Source organism: Aureobasidium pullulans (genome assembly GCF_000721785.1).
Source record: "Aureobasidium pullulans EXF-150 unplaced genomic scaffold scaffold_18, whole genome shotgun sequence".
Taxonomy (NCBI): domain Eukaryota; kingdom Fungi; phylum Ascomycota; class Dothideomycetes; order Dothideales; family Saccotheciaceae; genus Aureobasidium; species Aureobasidium pullulans.
In genome coordinates this window covers 415211-432325 of record NW_021941038.1, presented here as the reverse complement: position 1 = coordinate 432325, position 17115 = coordinate 415211, and the positions used below count along the sequence as shown (strand labels likewise).

At 51.6% G+C, this 17115-nt stretch overlaps 5 protein-coding genes across 5 annotated transcripts; 3 read left to right on the top strand and 2 right to left on the bottom strand.

Moving 5' to 3' along the window:
• Positions 1-1219: 1219 nt before the first annotated feature.
• Positions 1220-2617, bottom strand: M438DRAFT_376779 (3-ketoacyl-CoA thiolase-like protein; the record flags this gene model as incomplete). Its single annotated transcript, XM_029908688.1, has 3 exons — positions 1220-1941; positions 1993-2529; positions 2587-2617. 3 exons carry the CDS (start codon positions 2615-2617, stop codon positions 1220-1222), a joined length of 1290 nt encoding a protein of 429 aa, XP_029757772.1.
• Positions 2618-3057: 440 nt separating this feature from the next.
• M438DRAFT_75975 (uncharacterized protein) lies at positions 3058-6554 on the bottom strand. The gene is made up of 2 exons (XM_029910303.1): positions 6423-6554; positions 3058-6370 (listed from the first exon to the last, which is right to left on the bottom strand). Exon 2 carries the CDS (start codon positions 6103-6105, stop codon positions 3322-3324), a length of 2784 nt encoding a protein of 927 aa, XP_029757771.1. The 5' UTR covers positions 6106-6370; positions 6423-6554; the 3' UTR covers positions 3058-3321.
• A 936-nt stretch (positions 6555-7490) lies between these two features.
• On the top strand, positions 7491-9547 carry M438DRAFT_302479 (phenylacetyl-CoA ligase-like protein; the record flags this gene model as incomplete). Its single annotated transcript, XM_029902134.1, has 5 exons — positions 7491-7769; positions 7826-8200; positions 8254-8385; positions 8446-9078; positions 9128-9547. 5 exons carry the CDS (start codon positions 7491-7493, stop codon positions 9461-9463), a joined length of 1755 nt encoding a protein of 584 aa, XP_029757770.1. The 3' UTR covers positions 9464-9547.
• A 487-nt stretch (positions 9548-10034) lies between these two features.
• On the top strand, positions 10035-12315 carry M438DRAFT_348066 (uncharacterized protein). The gene is made up of 2 exons (XM_029906050.1): positions 10035-10299; positions 10368-12315. Exons 1-2 carry the CDS (start codon positions 10246-10248, stop codon positions 11943-11945), a joined length of 1632 nt encoding a protein of 543 aa, XP_029757769.1. The 5' UTR covers positions 10035-10245; the 3' UTR covers positions 11946-12315.
• On the top strand, positions 12308-13621 carry M438DRAFT_302475 (Ribokinase-like protein). Its single transcript, XM_029902133.1, has 2 exons — positions 12308-13322; positions 13383-13621. The coding sequence occupies exons 1-2, from the start codon at positions 12328-12330 to the stop codon at positions 13414-13416; spliced, it is 1029 nt and encodes a 342-aa protein (XP_029757768.1). The 5' UTR covers positions 12308-12327; the 3' UTR covers positions 13417-13621.
• The last annotated feature ends 3494 nt before the right edge of the window (positions 13622-17115 follow it).

Sequence of the window (17115 nt, the reverse complement as noted above, 5' to 3'; positions counted from 1 at the left end):
GCCGGCAAGACCTTGTTGATGGCATTATACCCGATGCGTTTTGCGCTGCGCAATGCCAACCAAGAAAAAGGAGCCCTAACGGCCCCTGTAATCGAACTGGCAGTCGAGATCTTTACGCTCGTTCGAAGTCTTATATATGGATCGCCGGTGCGCAGTATGGTTATATATAGAGGTCTATCCCTCGGCGATTTGATCGAGCAATTCTTATCCTTACGACTTCAATTCCAAGGATCGTCAAATTTGCATATCGTCCAGAATCGACCAGACCATCAGTTCTCCAGAACAGTGCTACTACTCCTCAACATCCTTAACATCATGGACGATGGAGCCAATCTTGATGCAAGCTCTAAAGCGAATCACAAACCTGGAAACTGAGAATGCCTAAGAACGAGACCGAAAGAAGAGCAGCGCAGCACGCGTGGGATCATTCTTATAACCGTCAAGACGAGATGCAAATTAAATTGACATCACTCAAGAACAAGATCTATATATCTCAAAGTATCATCGGTACCCCCGGCAAGATCCTGTCGCTACTATTTAATCCCTCTAGGTCTCACTCTTCGACGAGGGCGACGTTCTACTTTATACGTCCTTTTATGTTCTAGCTATACCAGATCAAAGGCCTTTATCTCCGGCGCTTTCTTGACAAGAGTTTTTACGTCGAGCTTTAACGCCCACTCAATTGATTGTCTTTTTGGCCTGACATCGAAGGTCCTAAACGTAATAACGATGGAATGCGACCAAACTCAGCTCACGAACTTCGACGAGAAGTGGTCTACAATCTCGCTAGTACAGCAATGATGAACAACGTCGTCAAGATTTTGCAAGAGGGTGAATTCGACATGAGCCAACCTCTAGTCGTCTTTTGCCCGCGAATTGCGATGGTCAACCGCTTCCACCAACAGCTTCTTGCGTTCGCAGATCCTTCTAACGAGTCTTCGTCTATCTTTAAGCTCCACGGAAATATGCAAGACTATGATCGCAAGCTTGCTATCGAAGGGTTTAAAAAGCACACGAGGACAAGTCATCGTGTGTACTTTTGTACGTTTGTCGGCGACTCGGCGCATACGAAACTCAACACAAGCCGGATCCCATACACACTGTATCACGAAGAAGCCTTTCCTGAAACCGGGGTTGATCGCACGTTGGTAGGTCTACACAAGTGACAATGTCGTGATACAATTTGATTCGTCAGTGATACATGAGGAGGGAAGAGTGTCTACTCAGCGACCCAGACGGCAGCCATGCCCATGCCGGTTCCGACACACATGCTGGTCACACCGACCTTCTCGCCCCTCCGCCTGAGCTCATAAAGCAATGTGCTGACTTGTCTGGCACCGGTGCAACCAAGAGGGTGACCGAATGCAATAGCACCACCCTTGGGGTTGATCTTCTCCATAGGGATCTGCAGCTCCTTTGCACACCACAGACATTGCGAAGCGAAGGCCTCGTTGATCTCCCAAATGTCGACGTCGTCCTTGCTGATACCGGCCTTTTCCAGAGCAACGGGAATGGCCTTCCAGGGACCGATACCCATGAGAAGTGGGGGTACACCGACGACTGATGCTGCGACGTACTTGCCGAGGATCTGCTGGCCGAGCTTCTCGGCGGTGGAACGCTTCATGAGCAGTACTGCGGCAGCACCGTCGGAGATTTGTGAGGCATTGCCACCGTGAATGGAGCCGTCCTTTGCAAAGGCAGGGCGGATCTTGCCCAGAGACTCGGCTGTGACACCTGCTCTGACACCGTCGTCCTTGCTAACGGTAATCTCCTTTGTCTCGTCGGTCTTGGGGTCGGTCCACTTGACCTTGAGGGGGGCGATCTCCTCGTCGAAGAGGCCCTTCTTTTGTGCCTCGGTGGCTTTGGCGTATGATGATGCGGCGAATTCGTCTTGGTCCTTGCGGGAAACGTTACGGTCCTTGGCCATCTGCTCGGAGAGGACTAGTCAAAGTCAGTGGATGTGCAAGACGTTCGGGGAGGATGAAGACCGACCTCCCATGGGCACCTTGCACTTAGCGGCCTCCTTGTGGTTCTCGAGAAGCTCCGAGAACTCTGTGACAGCTCCAGGACCGTACTGACTGCTCATGCTCTCAACACCAGCACCGATACCAATATCGATCATGCCGGTCTTGATGGCATTGGCAATCTCGACACAAGCTTGCAGGCCCGAACTGCACTGACGGTTCAACGAGTGTATACTTGTGCTGTCAGGGAAGCCGGCAGCCAAAGCGGCAGCACGGAACTCGGTGGCACCACCTCCAGGAGGTAGCACACTGCCAACGGCGATATCCTCGACCAGCGAAGGGTCAATCTTTGAACGCTCAATGAGTGCTTTGAAAGCTCCGTGGAGAAGGTCTGCGGCGGGTGTGTCCTTGAAGCCTCCCTTTCCTCCCTTGGTCAAGGGTGTGCGGAGACATGCCGTTACGACAATATCATCGGGGCTCTTCTTGAGGATGGCATCGCGGTTCGGGGCCAAGTCGGACTCTGATGACTTGAGGTGAGTCTCGATCAATGACAGACGCTCAATAGCTATATTTCCATCATCAGCTTGATTTCAGCCATGTGTCGATGTCCTCCTTCACATACCGACCGAGTTCTTTCCTGTTTGGTTGGCCATGTTGTTTTTTGTGTGCAATTCTTGAAAAGTTACAAAGGACTAGATAAGAGCAACAAGAAATGGGAAGGAAACAGATAATCAGCTAGGGCAAGGGCAGATGATGTATTGTCTGGAGAGATGCCGAGGTTCGGCTCGGCCTCCTTCACATGCTCGTCGCTCGCGAGTCTTCTTGGCATTGACCTCTCCTACATCTTCAATTCTTTGATCATGCTGTACTTTGTTTGTCAGAATGAAGGCGGTAGCTTCGGTCTCCGATATACACGTGTGAGAGCCTCGGAGAAACATATGTAAGTAATAGCCAAGGTCACCCGTCAGAACTTCAAGCAAACGATGAGCCTACGTCACCTTTTGAACAGATACTTGACAGCAATTACACTCGTCTTTGGCCTCAACATGCCATCAGGCCAAGGCATACACGCAGAAGTGGAAGCAAAGTTGATAAAAAGCAAAGTGTGTTCATATGGTAGCTACTTTTGAGGCTCATCCCTGGTTGGTATCATTGAGCAATAACATTTCTCTCAAATCCATAAACTCCATGTGTTAAAACAGCAATACCATAGCTCCGTTAAATCCGTTGGCCCTTTTAATCATGCAAAACAGCTAGTAAAGTAAAGAAAGAAAACAAGAACAAGACAAGAAGGAAAGGAAAACTTCAGGACATATCAGTGTGATATGAAGTAACAAGAGAAAACAGGTCGACACAATCATCTGGCGATGCGGCTGCCATCGTACTCGTTCTGAACAAGGTCAACGTCATAGTCAGGCAGCTCGGACTTCTTGAGATGACCAGGCAGGACAGTGCGGCATGTCAGAGCATAGCGCATGAGGCCCTTTGGGCTGACACCATGCTCAAACCACTTCTGAAGGTGAGCGCCACGCATGATGCAAATATCTCCATGACCGAGTGAAAGCTTGATGTAATCGTCGACCTTGGTATGGCTCTTCTTTGGAGGGTACGATGCTTGCAGCTCTTTGGCCATCTCGGCAAGCCGGGCCATTTCTTCATCCTTGGACAGATCGGCGTTTTTGATCTCTTCGATGAATTGCTTACGCAGTTCGTAATTGGGGAACTCGGGCAACGGCTCGTCCATAGTCATGACGGTCATCTTCTTCCCCTTGTGTGTGGCGGACCTCATACCGTGGTAGAAAGGCGCCTTAGGCTTGAAACCCATGTCAGCACGTGCGCCAAGCGACAGAGTAGCGACTGTGGCACCAAGTCCTTTTTCTCCGTCATCATGATAGTTCATCGACTGGTCTTGAAGATAGGCAACCAAGTACAGCTCGTTGAACTTTTCCTGGTCCTCGATAGCGTTTCCTGAAGTGATTCTGTCGGCCCAGTTCAACCGAGATACAGCTTCCGTGACGGGCCAAGGCGCGTCCGTAAAAGGAAGGCTGTCGCCTGCGGCAATGAACTTGTACGGCATGCCGTAGTTGATGGTGAATGAGTTCATGAGAGCATTAGATAGTTCTCTGCGCACCAGTCCGTGACAGTTGCCCTGAAGATGTTCCCACATCTCGTTCGGACCTTCCTGCTCCTCGCGCACGACTTGATTTGCGATTCCATGAACCACTTCGCCTTCCTCAGTGGCTGAGACTTTGAACTTGTAGGTGATCCAGCGGTAGTTGTGAGAAAAGTTTACAGACACCTTGATGTGAGGAGACGCAGAGTCGTGCGAAGAGGGGTAGGCTGTAGTGACCGGGTGGTTCTGGTTCTGGATTGAGGCTGCTGGGAGAAGGTTCATGACTGGCTTGTGTTCGAAACCACAGTGCGTGCATTCCCAGCCTTCCCACTTGACGCGAGCATTGCATTTACCGCACACAGGGCAAGTCAAACCACGAAGGTTCTCTACCTTGTAGTCTTCGCCTGCGATCGCAGAGGCGAAATACAGGGGGAAACGGAAAGTGAGAGGTGCCTCTTCGTTTGCCCATGGGGTCTTCTGCTTCAAGAAACGAGGGTCGTAAAGGAGCTGTGTAGCATCTGGTATGCTGTCATCAGACAGGCGCCAGAACTTGTCGCACTTGCTGTTGAGGCACAACCAACCACAAAGATATAGCTGGTCGTATTGATTGCCGCACGAACCGCAGCAATCTCTGACGGGTGGTCCAAGTGCACCGAGTCTGACGATCGGTTCGGTGTTTTCAGGGACCCACCAACCAGGAGTGCTTGGGTCGAGCCTTTCGAGACGGTACTTGATGACCTTGTATCTGTCCTTCTCGGTCCATACATGAGTGGCCTTGTACCAGTCGAGAGAGTTGTACTTGTGTGGCATCTTGCTTTGTACTTGGATGTTCTTGTCGCCACAAATCACAGCGATTGGGCTTTGCTGGTTGATGGCGTTGACCATTGCATGATATTGGTGCTTTTGTTCTTGGTCTTCACGCTGCTTCATGCTGTTGTCGTCATCTTTTGCCATGCTGCCACTAGCTCGCAGGATGATGACGTCTTCATCCAGGTGGTCTCTTGCGTGACCATTGCCGTCGAGCATGAATGCTTTTGCAACGCCATTTTTGCCGTAGTAAGAGCCTTGCCATGATGCATAGAGCCCACTAAGACTCTCACAGAGGTGATGGCGATAGTCTGCCCAAATTTCTGGCTGACCCCTAGGGTTTGGCTTCTGCTTGATGGATACCTTTTTCGTCAAGTCCACAGAGAGTGCGACCAAGTCATTGAAAGTAGTCTGAGTCTCGGGAAGTACGACCTCGGGCTCGAATGTAAGGCTGGATGGAGGTGTGTGTTCCTGGGGCAGTGCCAGGGCTGATGGTCCAGGGATGGACGAGGCAGGAGTTGCTGGTAAAGAGCTTGATGGTTCAGAGGCCGACGGTTCGGGCACGGACAGACCAGGCACTGAGGTATCCATAGTCGATGAGTGGAGTATTTGACCAAGTCTCTCTGCATCGACCTTGATCTTGACAATCTTGGACTTCTTGGACTGGTTTTCGACAAGAGACATCGACTCTTCGACCTCGTTGCTCGAGGCGGGCGACTCGTCGGATCCGGGTTGAGCAGTCGTAACAGGCTCGGGTGATATGGCAACATCCAGCGTCTGCTTGCCACGGCTTCGAGTCTCGCGGACTGTCTTGGGCTGTGAGACCTTGCGCTGCTTTGTAGGACGCTCAGACACTTCAGGTACTTTATCTACTTCAGGCTCCGTGATAGTGCCAAGATCGGGGTCTTGCGAGTATCGAGCAGGTCGCTTGCGCTTTCGGTCGGATCTGCGAACGTAGATGTGGACGTCAACGGGTGCCATCTCGGCTGGAGCCACGTGAACCGTATCAGCCACTGCGTTGTCCGAGACAGAAGTGACTGGTGATCCGATCTCTTCCATCGAGTTCTCAAGCATGAAGAGGTCTCCCATATATTGAGGCATCGATTGAGACTCGAAGTCTCCCGGAATGGAGCTCAGTGGTGAGCTGGGAACTCCTGTGTAGCGTGGGGAGGCGTCATCCTTGTCCTCAAAGTTGACAAACGAATCATGTCTTGAGTCCATGTTGAAGTTTGAGACAAGAAGATGTCGCTGGGGTATGATAGCCACCAAAGCACGTGCAAAGCGTAAGACAGCAGGCTTTAGCGGATAGAAGAGCTGCTGACACAGAAGAGGGATATTCTGTCAAGAGCCAGCACGTGGAGTCGCACGCAAAAGCAGGCTTTTTGTAGGAGCGTGTGCTGTTGCAGTTACCGTTTTTGGAAGATGTGAGAACAGAACGGTACAGCTGGAGACAAAGTCTGGCGATACCAGTGATGTGCTGTTATATCTTCTGCAAGTCAGTAGGGAGGAATGAGGCCGCCGGAGAGTCATGAACATACACAGTTGGTGATACGAGAACAAAGTGTCTTCTGTGTGCAGAGAAGATACAGGCGGTAACGTTCCGACGCTGTTCAGGTCTGGTCGGAGACAGAACCTATATACTATGGAGTGTTGTGTCAGCACGTGTTATGCATATGAAGACCGAACAACACGCGTCGTACATATGGCTTTGCAGAGCAGATTGGTAGCGCACGACTGAGGCACGTGGCATGTATCTATCTTTGTGGTGTCAGTTGGGTTCACGTGGTGCAGTAAGCATTAAGAAGCACATGAAACAGGAGATAGACGGTGGTGATGATGGCGATGGTGAGCAAAAGACGAGTCTCGTCGCGTCTTCGATGACCTTGACAAGAACTTACCAAAGTTTGAATGGTTGATAGTGAGATGGGGGTGTGTTTGGCTGAAGATGTACTCAGACTGAGTATCCTTGATGGATGGAAAGACAAAGGTCGATGATCACTGGAAGGCTTGGAAGAAGTCGTTGAAGAATCTTCGAAGAGAAAACAGACTTGATGTCAATCTTCTATGCCTTCTTAGGAAAGAAGCAGAGAATAGTTTGGAAACAGAGATGTGCAGGAATACAGAACGAAGGATAGAGGTTGGTTGTAAGATGACTCAAGTTGCAACTTTGGTAGCGCAAAGTCAAAGAAGGGTTTCTCTGACCGCAAAGGTGGTGTGAGGAGTCGAGAAAAGACGCTGAAAGGAAACAGACCAGTTACCTGAGTGGTGTTTCAGAAGCCTGGAAAACTGGACGGTTCTGCAATCTTCAGAATGAAACGGCGGGTGGTATGGAAGGATGTACTCGGTCAACCTGTCAAAGCGACTCGAATTTCGGATGTGGGATCCGAAAGCTTGATGACGCATGGGGCCGTGCGCAATTCGGTTCAACCCCGCAGGCCACCAGAGCGGGGATGACATGAGTCCAGGGCAGATGGTGATCGCCGCAACAATGGCTGACAAGAAGGCCGAGGTAGATGTGCAATGTAGGTCGTACCAAGAATTAACAAAACTCGCCATGCCCCTCCACGGCCATTTCACCTCATTTCGCGCCCGACATAGCCACCAGCATGCCATTCTACGCTCCAGAGTGGGTGCCCAAACTCCCGTTCGATGTACCCGACTCCATCTCGATAGACAGGTTCATCCTGGATGAGAACTTCGACCGTCATCCTCTAGGATACTCTAGACCACCTTTCACCTGTGGATTGACAGGCAAAGAATACAGCGCATTGGAGGTTAAAGAACGAGTCGACTTTCTGGCCAGAGGATTGAGTCGCGAGCTCGGTTTCCTTCCAAATCAGGGATCAGAGTGGGAGAAGGTTGTCGGTCTGTTCAGCATCAACACGGTGAGTGCCAGTGTACATGTAACAAGCTCGGCTCTCAGGTATCTGATGTCATGCAGATCGACACATTGACCCTCGCATGGGCGACACACCGCATCGGCGGTATTCAGACACCAGCAAACGCAGCCTATACCGTCCAAGAATTGGAACACCAGCTTCGTGACTCCGGTGCCAAATGTCTATTCACTTGTCTGCCTTTACTGGACCTGGCACTGCAAGCGGCGAAGACTGTCGGCATTCCTGATAGTCGCATCTATCTGCTCGACGTGCCCGAATCGCTTGCCGGCAAGAAAAGAGACGGGTACAAGACTCTTGATCAGTTGATTGGTGAAGGCCAAAAGCTGGCAAGACTCGAGGAGTTGAAATGGTCCAAAGGCGAGGGTGCAAGAAGGACAGCATTCCTGTGCTATAGCTCGGGAACGTCGGGACTCCCAGTAGGTCTTTCATTGGTCACGATTCGGATGAGAGATGCTGACCGAAGAACTAGAAAGGAGTCATGATCAGCCATAAGAATGTCATAGCGAACGTTCTCCAGATGCGAGCCTTCGAAGATCCATGGAGAAAGACGTTGATCCAGCCAGGCAATCAATCCGACTACACCGAGAACGTCCTTGGACTGGTGAGTATCGAGGCGACACCTACTCCTTGTTCAAAGAAGCCAAGCTGATCCAGAACTTAGCTTCCTCTTAACCATATCTATGCTCTGATTGTTGTTGCACATTTGGGTGCGTACCGCGGCGACGGAGTCATCATCCTGCCCAAATTCGAGTTCAAGAGCTTCCTGGAAACCATCCAAACATACAAGATCAGCAATCTGTATTTGGTCCCGCCAATCATCATCACGATTACCAAATCGAGAGATGTGGTAAAGCAGTACGATCTTTCTTCTGTCAATAGCATCTTTACTGGTGCAGCGCCCTTGGGTGAGGAGACGGCAGAAGATTTGCAGTCCATGTTCCCTGGATGGGCCATCAGACAAGGGTATGGAATGACTGAGAGTGCGACGGTAGTATGCTCTACCATTCCGAGCGATGTTTATTTCGGATCTTCTGGAAGTTTGTTGCCTGGAATTGAGGCGCGTATTGTCACTCCGGAAGGCGAAGAGGTGACCAAGTATGATACGCCTGGAGAACTCTGGGTCAAGGGCCCTGCTATAACGCTGGGCTATCTCAACAATCAGAAGGCAACTGGGGAAACGTTCGTAGATGGATATCTGAGGACTGGCGACGAGGCTGTTGTCAGGAAGCATCCCAAGTCTGGTCATGAGCACATCTTCATCGTCGACAGATTGAAGGAGCTCATCAAGGTCAATGTACGTGTTTTTGGGTCGACGTTACTGTTGCGATTACTGACTCGAATAGGGATTGCAAGTTGCGCCCGCCGAGCTCGAGGCACATCTTCTCACGCATCCCGCGGTTAATGACTGCGTCGTTATCGGTGTACCGTCGGATCGTGAAGGAGAAGTCCCGAAGGCGTTCATCGTCAAATCACCCTCTGTTGGTCTTGAAGAGTCTGACAAGATGGTTGCGCGAGATATCGCTCGCCATGTGGAGCAACATAAAGCGAAGCACAAGTGGCTGAAAGGTGGGATAGAATTTATCGACATTGTCCCCAAATCGCCTTCAGGCAAAATTCTGCGTCGTCTGCTAAGGGACAAGGAGAAGGAGAAGAGAAGAAGCCAGGGAGCGAAGCTGTAAGTTTGCTTGTACGATGTCGTTTGCGGATAGTTCGAATATGGCTTGTACGTACCGCTTGTACTCAATGTTGAACCACGAAAGAGCTTCTGAGGTATCACGATCCCAAACAAGTTGCCACTGTGAAGCAGCTGTCTTTGTTGCGAAGGAGTCCCCGTCTTTCAAGTCAACGTAGCATGAGAATGCCACTATGAGGCAAGGCTCGCTTTCTTGCAGACTAAGTTGGGATGATGCACAGTTTGATCTCCTGACGAAAGTCCTCTGCTCAAGCAAGGAGCTCTGCTCATTTTACTTGTAATCTGCAAAGTGCTGCCTCTTATGTGGCCCGATGTGCTATACATTCGTGTTGTCTGATTCTGATTGATACAATGACGAATCGACAAAAATATATATCAAGACTCACGAGCTCCTCCGCTCTGGACTTGCATGGCGGTGTTCTTGGCAGCGCCATGACGGGTGGTTGGTGCCTTCGTACTCTACATCACGGGGCTACTCGTACGTCCAACGGTGGGCCGTTGATGAATGAGCGGACAAGCAGTTACATTAGTTCGACCATGAAGGAGGTTGGTGGTTCAGCGGACGTTGTTTTCTTCCTTCTTGCATATTTTCCAAGATAGCAAGGCAGCGTGGTCTTCTCTCCCAACGCGCGTCGACATCATAGGCCGGGTCCAGTCCGCAAAGACCACCATTCGAACAATCGCATATACCTCGCATCGACCTCCGAGTAGCTTCCCCCGGCCAGCGCCCGCCCGAGACTGGGCACGGGCATATCGCTATTTCGCAGAATGAAGCCGAGACATTCACAGACCAACAAAGCGGCCATTCAGGTCATATGTCTTGTAAGCAAGCTCCTTCCCCACGCGCTGGTGCTACCCCACAGATCTGACTATTGTTCTTGCACGCCTAGGGCTCAGGAGGAGGACCCAGCGAAGACAATGTGACGGGCCTCTTGGTCCGGTCGACGGCTACTGATTGGGCGCGAGGCTCGCTGCTGGCCGTCGATGCTGGATCACACCTTGCCGCCATCACACGCATCCTCGAGAAGAACCTCCCCAATGAGGCACCCGCTCCGGAACTGCCTCCTCAAGACATGGAAACGGATGGTACCTCGTCTCCGACCTCATCACCCCCGACTAGGAATCCTATACAGCCAAAGACGTTACCCGAGCCCATCATCTTAGACAACGGTCCTTTCGCCGGCCTTTCTCTCCCCCATGCCTCTGCTCGCGCCAACGCAGCCCATGTCGTACGCGCACACGTCTCGACCTATCTGATCACCCACCCTCATCTTGATCATCTCGCAGGCTTTGCCATAAACACAGCTGCCTTCCATGCCACGTCGCGCCCCAAGAGACTGGCAGCCCTGCCATTTACCGTCGAAGCCATCAAGAGGCACATTTTCAACGACGTGATATGGCCGAACTTGACCGACGAGGATGGAGGTGTGGGCTTTGTCAGCTTCCAACGGTTAAGAGAAGGTGGCGATATCATGGTTGGGACAGGAGAGGGCAGGGGATACATTGAGGTGTGCGATGGTCTTGGTGTAAAAGGCTTCAAGGTCAGCCACGGCAACTGCATGAAGGAACCTCAGCCGACCCGTTCGCAACGTGGTTCTCTAGGCAGTATTTCGGAACCGGATTACTCTGCATTCAAGGGCCCGGATCATCGCAACTTGTCGATACCCTACGTCTTTGGCACCCCGGGCGAGCAAACTCCAGGCCAGAGCTATTACTCGCCCGGCGTACAAGGCAGGAGCTTCACCAGCGACCCGACACCACAGCATTCGGTAGTGGACAGCACTGCCTACTTTATCCGGGACTACGACACTTCGAAAGAAGTGTTGATATTCGGCGATGTCGAACCGGACAGTATTTCGCGTGTACCACGTCTTGCCAATATCTGGGCAGAAGCGGCTCCTAAAATAGCCGAGGGGATATTGTCAGGAATTTTCATCGAATGCTCTTATGATGATAGTCAACCAGACGCGGTACTGTTTGGTCATCTGGCACCGCGGCATGTTGTTGCTGAGATGAAGACACTTGCACAAATGGTCAAAGACGAGAAGGCTGCCAGAGCTTTGGATAGGGCCCAGCGAAAGCGAAAGCGCAGCTCGAACGGTCTGAACATAACGATGGACGACATTACCGATAATAAGAAACGGAACAAGAGCGTCATCACTAGGTCGTCTAGCATGCAACCCCGACGCGGCAGCCTCCCTTTGATGGTGCCTGAGGAGGAGTCGCAAGCCACTACGCCTGATTATGCCGGCACGGAGAGAAACACACCGGTACCGCCGGATGCACCTCTTCAAGGCGTCAAAGTGGTCATCATCCATGTCAAGGACACGATGGAAGATGGTCCACACGTAGGCGAGCGCATTTTGATGCAACTCAATGAGCATGCTGATGCTCTCGAGATCGAAGGATTTGGCAAGCTCGGCTGCGAGTTTGTCATTAGCAAGAGCGGAGAAGACTACTTTTTCTAGTCGATATTACTTTATTGAACAAAGCATAGTTGTAATTACGATTCGACTTAACTGGAGGGATGCTGGGTCTCTGGTGGGGCAGTATTGAATAAGTTTCGAGGATAATGAGCAGCAGATTGAAGGACCGGGCTGTATGTATATCTGTACCTACCCTTCTTCACACGAGATTCGCAACATCTCTATCACTTTCTTCCTTCTTCACTTCGCCCAAACTCGGCGAGAGTAAATGATGGCTGGATGAATCCAGGGATGCTCTCATCGAGTGGTTGAGGGGCTTGGCGGCCCTCACCCCGCTAAAGAACAATGGTAAACGTCAGGATTCAGCAAATCCACAAGAGCCAATTGTTTCCTTCTTCTCACACCACATCAATTCCACATCAAAATGTCTGGCCAATACGAGATCCTCTGCCTTGAGAACCCCCTCCTGGACATCCAGGCCGTCGGTGACGAGAAGCTGCTCCAGAAGTACGGCCTCAAGTCCAACGATGCCATCCTCGCCGAGGAGAAGCACATGGGTCTCTACGAGGACCTGTTCCAGAACTTCAAGGTCGACCTGAACGCTGGTGGTGCCGCACAGAACACTGCCAGAGGTGCCCAATACGTCCTCCCCGCCGACTCGGTCGTCTTCGTTGGATGTGTCGGCAAGGACAAGTACGCCGAGAAGCTGGTCGAGGCCAACTCCAAGGTCGGTCTCCGCGCTGTCTACCGCTACGATGAGGAGCAGCCCACTGGTCGCTGCGGTGTCATCATCACCGGCCACGACCGTAGCATGTGCACCGACCTCGCTGCCGCCAACTGCTACAAGGTCGAGCACTTGAAGGAGAACTGGGACCTCGTCAAGCAGGCCAAGATCTACTTCGTCGGTGGTTACCACTTGACCGTCTCGGTCCCCGCCATCATGGCCCTCGCCGAGGAGGCCGCTGCCGAGAACAAGACCTTCATGCTCTCGCTGTCCGCTCCCTTCATCTGCCAGTTCTTCAAGGACCAGCTCGACCAGACCTCCCCCTACTGGGACTACGTTGTCGGTAACGAGACCGAGGCTCGCGCCTTCGCTGCCGCCCACGACCTCAACACCGAGGACATCCCCACCATCGCCAAGCACATGGCCAACCTCCCCAAGAAGAACACCCAGCGCAAGCGTACCGTCATCATCACCCAGGGCACCGAGCCCACCGTCATCGCCGTCCAGGGCGACGACGAGGTCAAGTCTTTCCCCGTCCACGTCATCAACAAGGACGAGATTGCCGACACCACTGGTGCCGGTGACGCCTTCGCCGGTGGTTTCCTCGCCGGCATGGCCAAGGGCGAGAGCATCGAGAAGTGTGTCGACATGGGCTCCTGGTTGGCCAAGTTGAGCATCAAGGAGTTGGGCCCCGCGTAAGTTTCTGCACTACCAACCGCACTTCACGAGCAGACACTGACATATCATGATCACAGATACCCCTTCCCCAAGCAGACCTACAGCGCATGAACACCCCACCCAAAAGTCATTCTTCGCATTTGAACAATTCTCAACGAAAAATCTGGAAGAACATACATACGCACCTCAATGAGTAGGTAGCGTCGCGCACCCTTGAAAGAACAGGTCGCGGAGATCTTCAACAGAAAGGTCAGCCCAAGGGACACGGCGTCCCTGTGGCCGAGGGAACAGGAGACGGAAACGAGATACCATGAGAAAAAGAATACAAGTTTTCCAATATACCAATCTACCAATCTACCAAAAACTTATGAATGAGGAAGCTTTCTGCTGAACCACTTATCCTTTTGCAAGGATCGACCGCCCCGTGACATTGTGTTCATGCGTTCACTTGCGATCTGAGTATATACTGCATGGTACGTCGAAGAGCCGCTGTTGGGCATCGTGGCTGAACATGTATTGGAGTAGAGCTAAAGTATCGCTTTGCGCCGACAGATAAGAAAGGTAACAAGCTTGTTCTTTCGTGTGCCAGACGATTGAACCATTGGTCTTTTGAGGAGCTTGCGAGTCGACTGCAGAAACGAGGATGACTAGACGAAGCCTAAAACTGTGATCGCGATCCATGAGTGATCACGATTTCGATGCTGTCCAGCACATAAAGTTGACTACAAGAGAACAAGGGTGCGATAATCGACGATGTCGCTATTCGAACAGGGCGCAAACATGTGATTCTAAACATCCCTTATCGTGTGCTCGGTCTTTGCATGCAGGTTATTAAGGATGTATTCTCAGGGTCCGGGTGTCTTTCAATAATTGATGGTGCTATTGCAACCTGTATCATTCCAACTTGCTACAAACACATGCTTCCTATTAGTACAAAGTATCCCTGCATCTTCATGTGCAAGCACATCATCTTGTTGTCCAATAGCAGTACAAGAGATGGTATATGCTTCTTACTTGGGGGGCGACCCTGATCACCGTGTTCTTGGAAAGTAGGAGAACGAGGTCATGAGCGCTTGTGCGATCTTTGCTGTAAGCGACGATGTCCTGAGTAACGGGACGCTTATCTGAGCGAGCTGGGATAGAGAATTGCACGAGACCAGAGTGCTCGCTCACATCGATGATTATTGAGATTGTGATTCCAAACTTTCCAGAGTGCATATGACCTTCGGGTAGGAATTGAGCCCCTGTCGGGGAATAGACAGTAGACGTCTCTCTTACCATATGAGCGATAGAAAGCTGTTTCCTATTCCGATCACCTGCTTATCAGAGTAGCGAGGTCACCCTTATTACCGCCGACATATAGGAGGGATGGTCACGAGCGATACCTATACTCTGTCGATGCCTGGTGTCCTTGGTGCTTGCCACTAATCGCGGGATTCCTTCCGGAAGCGCTTCCGGGACTGGCAGTGAGGTGTTTGACGGTTTGTGATGAGGATCCTTATACTGATTGTCTTGGAGGAGGTATCGATGTCACGATAGGCTTTCGCGGCTACACGGCCTACTAAGGCTCAGGGTAAGCTGATGCTTGACCCTACGAGATCATCAGGGGACGATGTACCCCTATAGCGTTCGAGTGACTATCAGGCAGTTCTGCGAATGTGGTGCAACTTGGTGAATAAAACGACGTGCAATGGTTGCGCCGTCGATTGCCGGTGTGATGTTGTACGTACCAGAGGCTCTGTGGCTATCAACGGCTTGCCTTCACGACCTTCTGGAGCCGGTGACGCTTGACCGTATCTGCTCTTGCCGACTCCTTCTTGCCTACATGAGGCAGTCGTAGGAAGAGGTTGCATATGATCCTTCTGCAAATCTTATGCGATCGACTGCAACAAATGCCAAGTAAGCCCTCGGCTGAATTCCATAAGCAAGCACCGAAAGCCGGGCCTGGTTTCCCACCTGATGGTAGGCGTGGTGGGATTAGAGTTTGTGATGTGGTACCCTGAAGTAGCCATGGCGTGCCTCCACGCGCAGTGTACGCACACAAGACGAGGATGAAGGATTCGTGCTGCAAGCAATCTTGTTTCGTGTCGGCGATTCTGAGAATACTCGGCGCGTGTATGCCGTCTTCAATTTTGGAAACGATCGAGTTGGCAACGAGCTGAAGATGGCTCTCCGCGAGGATTACTGATGTGATCGGCTTTTCTTGTTCCCGCCTATTCCGTAGTGCCCTCTCCGGAGTTGAAGCCGTAACGTTGACGCCGTTGTTCAGCGAACTTGGCCGCGCTGCACTTGCCTAGCGAGGCGGGTCCGCGCTTGAACTCTCAAAAAAGCTCGTCTAACACTGTTGACCAGTTGGCTTGGTGGAGGAAGAGCAAGACCTAAGATCACACGAGATTGTGAAGGCAGGCAGCGTATACATAGCCCTAGCAGCTACGGGGTATCGGCCGTATGCTCCGAGGACGACTCTTGCGGGAAGTACTCCGTCTTCATAAATTGTTGGCCATTGGTCGTCGAGTCGGCGACGACAGTGAGGTGAGATTCCAGCATTCTGAGGGCGTCGCGGGAAGATTGCCGGACCGATGAGTTCCGGGCGGCACTCTAAATGCCTAGCGTCTTCGTCTCGAGGTTTCTGTTTGGGTGTACTTTGCGTAGCGGTACTTGGAACAACGTCGTCTGGGCTCGCAGGGAACCGTGCTGTGTCAACGCTATCGCCGCGTCTGCTCTTCAACACAGTGTAAGTTGCAGAGCTGGGAAGAATCCAGGGACCAGACGATCAGATGGAAGGGCTACGAGTGTGAAGTTATAAATGTCTGGGAAGGTGAGTCTGCAATCGCAGCCTATCTGTACAAGGGCCACGCGCGCTTATCAGATCAAGTCTGTTTATATCCAACTACGGTCCCGGATGCAGATCAAAAAGAGCTCAAGCTGAGTCAGCCACTCCCTATGGTGGAGCTTCTGAGAATCTGGCCAGTTGATCAGTCTCGCGGCAAGAACGAGCGGACGAGGCGTACATTGACGTGACTTTACCCGCCTCGACCAGCCACTTTCTCCATCACTCTACAGTACTCATCAATAGATGACTGGCGTTATTGGAGACGAGCATTGTCAAATCATGCCAAGCATACCTGCCTGTGCACTCAACTGCCGAATGTACTCGTCATCGACCTTTTCCTATGCATCCGTGAGAGTGAGAAAATCAATCGCGATATTGGAAACTCCTCGCATGGTCAGCCTTTACGACGTCAGAAGAGGATACCGTACAGTGCAATAATAACATTACGGTCTCAACGTTTGAGTAATGGACGTGTCAAGCTCGGCTGCCTCCTTGCATTTACGGCAGGAAAGGGCGAGGGGCTTGAAGCATCCTCGTTTCCTGCTCGGCTGACACATACAACCACAAGATCTTTCTTGCCTAGCAATGCCTTAATGCATCACTGCAAGCCACACCTAAACACGCGAGAGCTGTTAGTGGACAAAGGAAGTTTGTGTTTGCTGCAAGGACAGGTTTCAGCTCGACATTGGTAGAGCCGCACCCCAGTCTTGTCTCGAATATCGATTCCAGAAACTCAGCGTGTCTCTGCTTGACACTTGACACTCGCAGCAACCATCCTGTAACAGAAACTAGTCTTCTTCGGCCCGGTTGCCGAGTGGTTCCTTCTCGATCTTCCTTCGTTCTCAACCCGCCGTTGCATACTGATGACCCAAAGAATTGTACAATGTTCTTGGGCGACCCCATGCTGTTTGCTGACTTGACTTTGTTCGTCGTTTCGGTTCCTAGCCTTCCGAACCTAATCATTGTGGCCTACCCCT

Coding starts and splice junctions, on each gene's coding strand:
- M438DRAFT_348066 (XM_029906050.1), top strand. CDS start 10,246: ATGAAGCCGAGACATTCACAGACCAACAAAGCGGCCATTCAGGTCATA. Junction 10,300..10,367: donor CCATTCAGGTCATATGTCTT/GTAAGCAAGCTC, acceptor TTGCACGCCTAG/GGCTCAGGAGGAGGACCCAG.
- M438DRAFT_75975 (XM_029910303.1), bottom strand. CDS start 6,105: ATGGACTCAAGACATGATTCGTTTGTCAACTTTGAGGACAAGGATGAC.
- M438DRAFT_302475 (XM_029902133.1), top strand. CDS start 12,328: ATGTCTGGCCAATACGAGATCCTCTGCCTTGAGAACCCCCTCCTGGAC. Junction 13,323..13,382: donor ATCAAGGAGTTGGGCCCCGC/GTAAGTTTCTGC, acceptor TCATGATCACAG/ATACCCCTTCCCCAAGCAGA.